Genomic DNA, 11,049 nt, shown 5'->3' with positions numbered 1-11,049 from the left:
ATGGATTATTAAGGTTTCTGGGGGCTGATCATAGAATAATAGACAAATAGAGAGAATACATTGAAGCATGATGAAAGCAGGTTTTCTGTGGATAGAAAAGTTAGTTGGTTTGATTAAAGAAAGGAAACTTACTATCAATTCAAGTTGTGTTTTTGTGAGTAACACAGACTTTAATGATGAATTAAACATTGGTCTTTACACAAAAGAAAGCTTGATCTGTGAGAGTAAATCCGTTTAAGAAAGTAAAACAGAGGTTTGCTGAAAGGACATCTGTATTTAAAATAAAATAAGATTTGTTAGTGGAAATTGAATAGTTTAAACACATGTTTAAGCCTAATTTTAGGAAAATGTGTAGTTGTTGTCTTATGAGGGAAAAGGCTGGGGGGTCTGTGGGCTCAGTGTGTGTGTGTGTGTGTGTGTGTGTGTGTGTGTGTGTGTGTATGGGATGGGTGGTGGGAGGCAAATTCCTTGTGTGGGGGAATGTCTTTTTTATTACCCTGCAGAGGAGAAAAGCAGATGAGAAGCTGGCATATCTTTTTGAATGGGAAGAAAACAATGTTTATAGACAAGAATTTGATTGATGAAGCAAAAATGTGATGGTGCGTGACTGTGCAGAAATTTACGGGTCATAAAAGGGTTATAAGAAATTCCTTTGATCGGGTGCGGGTCATAGAGTTCATAGTTCCTAAGTCATAAGGTCATGTCATATACGTCATATGTTATCAATCATTTTTGACATAAGGTCATAAGGTCATAAGTTCATAAGTCATTAGTCATCAATCATTTTTGACATAAGGTGTATTACTAAGTTTTTTTTCTGTGTTTCCCTGTGACAGACTGGAGATCTGTCTAGGTGTACCTGCCACACGTCCTTTGACAGCTGGTGATAGGCACCAGCAAACCCTTGCAACCCCAGTTGGGATAACTGACGGAAAATGGATGGACGGACCATACTTTGTGTTCTTTCAGAAGGTAGACTTGTTTTATTTTAGGTATATTAACGTGAATTCATACTAAAAATGCTACACTATTAGTAATGGCGAGTTTAGTGGGTGATATTGTGGTCAGGCCTCCCTAATATGCTCAGATTTACATGTTGCTCTAGTTGCTTCCAAGGCCTATTTCTTATTCACATCCTCTCAGACAAAAAAGTTATTTCCCTAAAAATATTCTTAATAATGATTAAATGCGCAATAAATATATACAAATGAGTGGCATATAGGAATGACATCTTACTTTTTTGGTGTCACAAATCACCTTAATTATAATGAAATATTTTGTGGGCTAAGCCCCTGATGATGAGAATGTCTAGCTCCGCCCCTGCTCTAGACTATTAGATTTCAAATAAGTATATATTATGGAAAAATATTTATAAGACATTAAACCCAATATAACTAAAGATGATTAACTAAATGATATACAGGAGCTAAGTTGACCTATATGTACGGAAGAGGATTAGGGCCACTTAAAAAAATTATTTTCAAATTTTATTTCAGTTTAATATGGGAAAAAAGTTGTTTCTCACAATTCTGACTTTACAGAATTCTGAATTTTTTCCTCAGAATTCCGACTTTAATCTCAGAATTCTGACTTTTTTCAGTTTAATATGGGGAAAAAAGTTGTTTCTCACAATTCTGACTTTACAGAATTCTGAATTTTTTCCTCAGAATTCCGACTTTAATCTCAGAATTCTGACTTTTTTCAGTTTAATATGGGGAAAAAAAGTTGTTTCTCACAATTCTGACTTTACAGAATTCAAAAATTTCAACTTCAATCTTAGAATTCCGACTTTAATCTCAGAATTAAGGCTTTAATCTCAGAATTCTGACTTTTTTTTCTCAGAATTCTGACTTTTCTCATCCTCTTCCGTATATATGGGTATAAAATGGTGTCAAAAAATTAAGTAACCTATGACCTTGTTCCTCTAAAGCTGTCTAAACGGGACGAATTGACCTGGAACCCTGAGAAAACTGCGCTTTGATTATATTCTAAAACGACCTGCCATAAAAAAAAGCCTGCTCTCCTCGAGGTGAGCACGAGAGTAGGTGTGTCTCATAAATAAATGAGTGAACTCGCCAAATCTCAGGCTACGCCTCCTCTCGCCCTTTCTGCGAGGCGTGACGTCACGTGAACTGCCCGTGTCGGTTCCAGCTGAGCGCGAGAGGCAGAGGACTATCGGACAGCCACAACGCAGATCCCAGCCCGTGCGCCCGTGACTGCATCTATCAACCGGATGAGAGAGAGAGAGAAAAAAGAGACAGACAGACTAAACGTTCCCTCCTCCTCCTCCTCCCACCAAGCTGACGGACAGCAGAGGAGAGCAGCAGCAACACAACTTGTCATCTGACCAACACACAGCTACTCTTTTGACCGCTGCTGCTTCTGGTTTGGTTTTTCTACACGAACTCTTTTCTTACGACGCAGTTTTTTTTTTTTTGCTTTATCGTCGGAAGGATTTTAGGGGAAATCTGCTTTGCAGTCCAGAGCGACATAAAAACAAGAAAAAACAAACTCTGGATATCACGTCGCAGTTGTGACATTTTATTTTTGCATACACCCAGGGGTTGTTATTGCTTTTTAAAGGCTGTATTCCTGCTCATCTGGTCTGACCTTCCTTCTCATTTTAACACCTTAATCCATTCTACAGGTTTAAAAACAATTAAATACAATGGAGTACTTTGAAGAGAATTTTTATACAAGAACATAAGGATCTCTCCATAGCAACAACTACAAGGTAAATATTCAAATCTTATTTCTTATCTGTATTTACAATATTACAGATTGTATGTACTAAAGGCATTTTATTTTGCATGAATAACCCAAAATAACCAATGTTTCTCTCTCTGTCCATCACCTTTCACCTTTCCTGAATGCAAACAAACAGCCCTCCACCAATCTTGTCCTATTGGAAGGCTCTCTGGTCAGTTTGCCTCAGTCCTTCAGGTGCAGCCCTCCCCCCCTTTCTCCCCTCCAGTCCAGGATGTCCAGGCAACTCTCCCAGCTACCGACCCCTGACCTGCCTGCTGGAGCTAGCCCACAGTTTGGAAGTTGTACACAGCCAGCAGGCTCCCTTACAGGCAGCCAGGTCAACTCCATGGCCGGTTTGAAATCCCTCCTGCAGCAACCCATGAAGGGAGACCACCGGCTGAAGAATCCATGTGAGGCAAAAGGTGAGAAACTTTGTGTATCTTTGTGGTGCTTACCAGTTGCATGCTAGTTCCACCCACTTTTATTGTTTTAAAAATAGGTAGTATTATCCTTAGCGCTTTATTCACTCACATTGCTTCACACCCCAGGCTCATGTGCCAGCACGCATGCCTGGGATGACTCCTCTGTGACCCTCAGCACTCTCCTGGATTATAAACCCTGTTGCTGTTTCAAGTTAGGATACAGATTACAGCGTACTAGCTTAAGCTCCACTATATAATGCATACACTCATTTCTTTTTCTTTTTTTTTTGTCATTGTCAGATTTGTTGAGAAGCTTTCCTTTTATGTTCATGCAGCAAACTGTTTTTGGTGTTAGCTTTGATGTTACAGTTTACCTACCATCTGGTCCATCTGGGAGTTTGTGTTTCTTGATCGTGTGAGATTTAGAAAAAAGAACATTGCCACCTGCTTCTCTGCAGTTAAAACATTTTCTGCTTCTCTTATAGACAAAGACAGGCTGGATCTTGATGAGGACTCTTTGGGAGGGTGCGCCATGAGGAATGGCAATGGACCAGTCAGCAATAACAGCAGTAATGGCTGTGGAGGTGGAGGAAATGGCGGAGCAGGCTTCAATCAGTTCCTCGGCCCTTTCCTCTGGGATCGCACCCTGCCTGCGGATGGGGGGCTCTTTCAGCTCCAATACATGGACTTGGAGGAGTTTCTGACTGAAAACGGTATGGGCAGCATGCACAACAACAACAGCTCCAGTTCAGCCCAGATCCCTTCCCAGAGCTCTCAGTCAGCTGTGCCCAACCAGAGCTCCCAGTGCCTACCGCCCTCGTCCCCACCCGGATCTTCGTCCTCCTCACCATCGTCCTCTTCTTCGCCGTCTCTCATCGGCCTGGAGGTGGCCCAGCCGCAGAGTCTAGGAGGAGGAAGCGACTGTCTTCATGGTGAGTGATTAGACCGTGCTTAGGAATGGGCAATAATTGCAACTATTGTTATCTAAAAATTATTTACTACTTGTGATTGGAATTTTTACTCGTTTCTGTTTGAATTTTATTTGGCATAATTCACTATCAGTATATCTGAAAATAAGACTGATTTGATTAACTGATTTTTAGCGGTAATGGGGCTGGTGTCCTAAAGTAGGCTGTTGGACAGTTGGTGACCAAAGCTTGTTTTAGTTTTGTTCCAGGTTGGTGTTAAAATAACTGTGACAGATTCCTTTTTTTAGTCCCTGTTATGTTTACCACAATAAAAACCAGGAAATATGATAACATTTTAATTCCATGTCGCCCATTCCGACGACACAGGTGTTCAGTTGTGACACAAAGGGCAAATTGTTTAGTTTTGTCTTACAGAATTAACTTTGGAAGGTAAATTAATCAAACTCTGAATAGTTTACAAGCCAAAAAGGACAAGAAGTCCCACAATACAGATTTCTGATTATTTAATGGTGTTTTATATCCAGCCAAGGTTATGTGGTGTCTGTTATTAGGTTCTTCTTTGAGTTTAAACAAACATCAGTGACACAGCATATTTCTGTGGTCTTGGTTTAGAGTGATTGCTTAAGATAGAGTCACATGACTCTAAATCCAAAATCAAATTAAAACATAAACTTGCTTTAAAAGTTGTTTTTTGGGGGTTTAAAGCTGTAAGACTATGGTAAACAAGTGCTTTTTGATGAGTCAACTTCACAGTGGAGATGAGGGGCTTTTCTGTAGCTAGGAATGTGATCTATGTGTAGCTGTGTACAGTGCAATCAGCAAATTCTCTCTTACAGCCAATAATTGATTTGAAGCAGGGTCAAAACACTGCCCAGTTAGAAAAAAAAAAAAAAAAGACACAGGGAGAGCAGTGTGCAGAGTGTTTGCAGTGGTGTGTCTTTAATCTCTCCCCGATTCACACGCCATGGCCATGTGCACGCGTCGGTACACGTGAAGAGGATGGGAGTAATGCAGAGAGGGAACTAGAGGCAGGGCTAGGGAGAGATGGAGGAGGAGCACCACAGAGACGAGGTGGTGGGGGGGAGCAACAGGAAGACTTTCCTTCCCCCTGCTGCTGGACTTCTATTGCATTACATAGATTATAAACAAACATATATAAAGAGAAAAGTAGGAAACAAATGTAGGAGCAATAAACTGATTAGCCTTGTCTGCTTTATAAGTGGCTTTAATGGAATGCTGTCATACAAGTTTTGATGAGTTTTCCACCTCATCACCTCAAGATTGCAATCATGAAGTTGATTGTCAGAACATGTGAGCAGTAGCGTGCACCGAAACCAGTTTGCACATGGAGTCTGAGAGCCGCCCAGAATTCAGGACTTCCAGTTCAACAGAACCATAAACCAGGTGGTGGAGGCGAGCTAACCGATTTGAGATGTTGGGGCTGTACCTGCATGGCAGCAGAGGCCCTGATCTCCTGCAGTAAACATGCAAAGATTTAGTGTTGGTAATCCCTCTGATTGGGCAGCATGATCATGGTTTTAAGGCATTGGCATTTTTGAACATTGAGATTAGGAGGAAACAGTAGGAACATTGTGTAGAAATGTACCCGCATCATGTAAGTGTATATCCCAGGGTAATGATTGCAGGTTTCTGACCAATCGTCGATTCACGATCTTTGAAAAGCCTGACATGCCTATTCCAATTTTCATCAATAAAGATTTTCTTTTTAATAACAGACAATGTCAGTTGTTATAATATCTCAAAACCCCTCAAATATATCAATCTAACTAAAAGGCACTAATCAGTACCTGTTGAACGATAATTCCTCTGGTAATTAACGCTCTCAAATAAGTTTAGATCATTGATTTTAGACCTTTACAAGGGTAAATAAGATCTGTGGAAAAGATCAGTTTAATATTTAATTATTGGCTGATCATCGACGTCCCTAGACTTTGAAAGAGGGGGATTATATATATAACATTTTATTTTGTACCTATCTCTTTGGAAATTAGCTTTAATAATTGTTAGTTATTGTCTTGACTATGTCCATTAGAAACAAGTTAAAAAACTTTACACATTTAAGAGTGACATTAAATTATATATATACCTTACTGATGCTCAGTTTCTTTATATCTGAGTAGTAATATATAAATACATTTTTTATTGTTTTATTTGGTTTTTATTTATGTATTACCTTTTTAAAACTATAAATATGTAATGAAAAACCCTATCTATCTCCTCATGAATACTATCTAAAAAACCTCTAGTCACAGGAATGTTTGCCAGTCTGAGTAAAGCAGCTCTCTGCTGCCATCTGGTGGCCACCAGGACTAAGTTCATATTTTTTATCTGTCCGTATTGTTATTTTTTATGCATCATTTATTCTTAGTTGCACTGATCAGACATTTTATGCCTATATTTTGCTAAAGACATTTTAAAAAATCTTAATCTATATTAAAGTAATGACAAGAATATTATTATTCAGGCGGTGAGCAAAATTGTCAGATTCTGACCTCCATCCAGTTAATTCATTTTAACCTCTTCAGGATTGAGGCACAATGATAAACTCACATAAATTTCCTATCTTATCTCTAGGTGGTCAGACGAGTATGAACGACTCCTGTGAATCGCCATCTTCCTCCTGTTCCTCCTCCTGTCCCCCTCTACTGACACCTACGGAAAGCGGACCAGATGCCGTTGGAATGTTTGATATGGATAACTCGGACATGGCCATGTCCAGCACCTCTGGAGAGCAGGACTTTGACCCTAGAAGGCACTCCTTTAGTGAGGAAGAGCTGAAACCACAGCCTATGATCAAAAAAGCACGAAAGATCCTGGTGCCTGATAACATGAAGGTGAGTTCACAAAATTTAACTCCGATTCTGTTGGTTGCACTTTATCAGGTGTTTGCTAATTACAGATTTGCCAAATGAAAGAGAATAGTCATGTTATTTTTTTTTTTTTATTGCCCATAAAAATAATTCCTTTTTATCTTAAACAATGACATTTAAAAAAAAAACAAAATCCACATTTATTTCTTTAACATTTTGGGCAGATCATAGTTTTACTGGACGAATAAAAGTCGGATTGATAGACTAGTAAGTGAATAACACTTTTGTCGTGGTCCACTTTAAGCTGAATCACAGCAAAGGCCACTGAACTTGTGATATAAATGAGTAAAACGGTGCAAATGTAGCTGACCTTGATAACAGATTACTCAGAAAAAGACAAGCATCTGCTCATATTTAATACATCTGTAGTTAAAAAAAGGAATTACAAAACTACATTCATAAGTCTTACTAGGTCACAATGAAAGCAACACTTGTGTGTTGTTTCCAAAGCATGGAGGGCTCAGATTTAATGGTCTATAAGTTAGTTATGCGAATAGTTTTTAATAGGAATCTGTTTTTTTTTTGCGAATGTTTAGTGTTTTTTTCTGGCTGTGAGAGATTGATAGAAAACAAAACATTCTGCAGATTACAGGAAGGCTGGACAGAGAATGGAAAATTTGCTCTCCTTTATCCTTTTTTAGTTTTCCACATATGGAACACACCAGATCTAAAAAGTTTCATTGTTTTTTGGGGGGTTTCAGTTAAACCACTATATTCTCTACAGAATACATATTGGACCAGCTGTTTTAGAAATACTAACTTGCTAACAGCTGGTATGATTTTTTAAACATAGTTTGAAAGGGAATCTTTAACTACTTTGTATTTGTTCTAAAACCGTAAAATCAGTTTTTCTTTTTTACAGAAAGGGCTTTGAGACAAACAGTGTGAAGTCTTTTACTCCCACTATAAATAATCAATAATGCTCATTGGAAAAGGCTATAAAAAGCATATTGAAAGTTTTACCCAGGTTTCCTTTTTCTATAGTTCTTATAGAGAAATGAAAATGGATCAAACTGGATATCAAACTTTTTAAACTTTATTTGCTCTCCGTTCTGCCACACTAACCCTGCTCCATAGTAATTGACGGCCATGGAGCCATATTACAGTACCGATGTATGGGTGCAAACAATGCTGCCTTATTGCAGTGGCCGTCAGCTTTTATGCACAGTCCTGCATGTTTTATAAATGTTCCTGCTTCAGAACCTCTGATTATTAAGATTTGACCAGTTCCTTACCATACTGTCAAGGTTTGCCTGGTATGTAATCATTGGCATGGCAACAAGAAACCCTCTGAAATCTAAAGCAGAGTGTTGAAGTTTGAACACTGGCCTTACCTGAGCCATCATTTCCATCTTGGAGTAATTTTGGTTTGCCAGGTATTTTTAGCTGAGTTTTCTCTGTTTGTGGATAATGGCTCCTGTACTTGTTTATATCGCTTTCTTGGCAATTTTAGATTGATGCTTTTTCTATTCCTGGATTTTTTGATTATTTGAAATATTTTTGCCTACTTCAAGCTGTAAGAAATGCTCTACTTAAGTGGCTCTTGATTCTACGGTTTTAGCAAGGAGCAGGCCAGAGTGCGACAAAGCCTAAATGTGTTTAATCACACTTAACTGATCATTGTACTGTTGTTCCTATGCAGATTAAACATTGTAATCTGCATAGGAACTAAAATCCCATTTGGTATTTACTCAGGTTATCTTTAGCTAATATTAAAACTAGTGGAATAACCTAAAGATGAACAAATCAGTCAGAAATGCAGGAAACGTACTTAATTTATTTGGGTTTAATGATTAAAGATCAGATTCTAAACTCATCATATGTCCCTTCTCTCTGTCCCTCTTCTAGGATGAGAAATACTGGAACAGGAGGTACAAAAACAATGAGGCTGCAAAGCGTTCGCGGGACGCCCGTCGTCTGAAAGAGAACCAGATCTCAGTGCGCGCTGCCTACCTGGAGCGAGAGAACGCTGCCCTCCGACAGGAAGTGGCTGAGATTCGGAAAGAACTGGGCCGGTGCCGCAACATCCTTAGTAAATACGAGAACCGTCTGGGTGACCAGTGATGGAGGAAAAATCCACAAGAGGAGCTAGATTAAGCTTAAGACTCTGAATTTCCTGGATGTTTTAAACGGATCTAATGATTTTAAAATCATAATGAGGAGAAGGACATTGACGAATAAAATGATGAATGTAAAAGTCATGGAAAAGGGTTGTTCATTGAAGCTCAGGTGTCTCGTTTTGTTGAGCTCTTAAAAGTGATTGATGGAGAGAGAGAGAGTAATTTAACTGAATATAAAAGATGTGACTTAAGAGTTTTGTTATTGGAGAATTGTATATTTTTATAATACTTAGGAAAAATGTGGAGGGAGGGCATATGCAGAGAATAATTTTGTATATTTTCTACATGTTTTGGACACAGAGATGCAGAGAAGCCATGGTGAACATCATTTTATTTTAGATGAGTCAGGAGATGTCAACCTTCATGATGCTTTAGTCACGATGCAGCTGCAGGGTTCAGGATGTATGTAATAATTTGTAATATAGAGAGCCAAAATTATCGTATTGTTAGACATTTTGTGGAATTTATCTCGAGCACTTCCTTTATTTTATTTTTTCCCCCCTGTCACGTAAAGGTCACTGGGCACGCTCAGTAGAGACAGAATGACAGACACAAGGTGTATTCAGCACTTGTCTTGACCAGGTCTTGTGGTTTTGTTTTACTTTTTATGTTTTTAACAGATGATTTCAATCTGTCGATTGGTGCATATTTCTGAAATCCCTGTTATATTCAGATCCTTTTTTATTTTTGTCTCTCTCTCCAAGAGGCTTGCTTTGTGATGTTAGCCAGCACCGAGTAGCCCTGCTCCTCTGCATCCTATTTGAATTCATGTATCCATGCCTCTACTTCTTGCACCCATGGTCAACTTCCCCATATAGTAAAGTAACATACTGGGAAACACCAGTTAGCGGCATGGTGATACTAAACCCCCCCTTTATTGGTTGGAATATTGAAAAATTTCCCATATTTATGGGAGAAAGCAAAGATTTCCCAGGTGGATGCAGAGCTTGTTGCTATTTAGTGCTCCCCACCCCCCATAGCTACCCATCTGCATTTTACTGTATTAACACCTACACAGGGGCATGGTACTCAGCGTTATTATGTTCCTGGGGGATGGATGACTAGCTGAAGTGTGATTTTAATCCCTTTAATAACCATGATGGATAGTTACCATTACAGCTATTGTTATTGTTATTATTATGATGACTACCCTCATATTGTTATTATTCTATATTTCTGAATGTTTTTCTTTCTTTGGAGAGATATGATCTGTTGAAACTAGAGATATGTTCTTGGGTGTTCTTCAGAAATGCTCACCACTTCTTTTCTGGACTTCACCGCCATCATCTCCCCACAAACTCAGCTCATTGAGTTGAACGTGACGTTCACGCAGACTTATTTTAGACTTATTTCTTCTGTTCTCATGATGTGTAAGGACTATGCAGATGACTACAATGCTCCTTGGCGGTTCCTTTCGACCTCGATCATCTCACTCAGTGATTGTTTGCTCTCCAACAGGATCCAGTTTCTAATATCCTCACAGATGTGATCGGTGAACCTTGTAGTGACTGCTGCATAAATAGTGTTCATGGTGCCCCCATCCCCTGCCAGTTTGAGCTGGCTGTTTCTGGATGTAATTGCAATTTTTTCCAAACAAAACAAAACAAGCAAACAACAACAAAAAACACCAATAAAAGATTGTTCTCATCCACTGCTGTTCTCTTCTGCTTTGACTGTTTCTTCACAAGGTTATGCTTCACCTAAGCTCCATCTGGAAATAAATGTGGCTGTTTATAGAGGCGGGGGGGTTGGTCAAAGTTCAGAGTGATAGCCAGACTGTGATATGTCTTGGGATGCTTCAGGGCTATTTTGATGTTTTGATCTTCTCCTTGTTTGTTCACATTGCATGCATTCCAATGTATTTTAGCAGACTGACAAACATGATTTATGTCCCACTGGACGTTTAGGGAATTATTTCACACTGTCTTTTTTTAAGAGA

General features: G+C 39.0%; 1 protein-coding gene across 1 annotated transcript; it reads left to right on the top strand.

The window, feature by feature from the left end:
• The first annotated feature begins 2,124 nt into the window (after positions 1-2,124).
• Positions 2,125-10,766, top strand: dbpb (D site albumin promoter binding protein b). The gene is made up of 5 exons (XM_038284414.1): positions 2,125-2,734; positions 2,885-3,170; positions 3,656-4,102; positions 6,695-6,954; positions 8,839-10,766. The coding sequence occupies exons 2-5, from the start codon at positions 2,981-2,983 to the stop codon at positions 9,052-9,054; spliced, it is 1,113 nt and encodes a 370-aa protein (XP_038140342.1). The 5' UTR covers positions 2,125-2,734; positions 2,885-2,980; the 3' UTR covers positions 9,055-10,766.
• The last annotated feature ends 283 nt before the right edge of the window (positions 10,767-11,049 follow it).

This window comes from Cyprinodon tularosa, unplaced genomic scaffold (genome assembly GCF_016077235.1).
Source record: "Cyprinodon tularosa strain WSP-4 unplaced genomic scaffold, ASM1607723v1 ctg2, whole genome shotgun sequence".
NCBI classification, from domain to species: Eukaryota; Metazoa; Chordata; class Actinopteri; order Cyprinodontiformes; family Cyprinodontidae; genus Cyprinodon; species Cyprinodon tularosa.
Note: the sequence above shows the minus strand (reverse complement) of the source record. Positions and strands in the feature narration are given on the sequence as shown.

What these genes read in the sequence shown, in the direction of transcription:
- dbpb (XM_038284414.1), top strand. Translation starts at nt 2,981, where the DNA reads ATGTCCAGGCAACTCTCCCAGCTACCGACCCCTGACCTGCCTGCTGGA. An exon ending in GAATCCATGTGAGGCAAAAG is followed by an intron (nt 3,171 to 3,655) that starts GTGAGAAACTTT and finishes CTTCTCTTATAG; the next exon opens with ACAAAGACAGGCTGGATCTT. An exon ending in TGGTGCCTGATAACATGAAG is followed by an intron (nt 6,955 to 8,838) that starts GTGAGTTCACAA and finishes TCCCTCTTCTAG; the next exon opens with GATGAGAAATACTGGAACAG.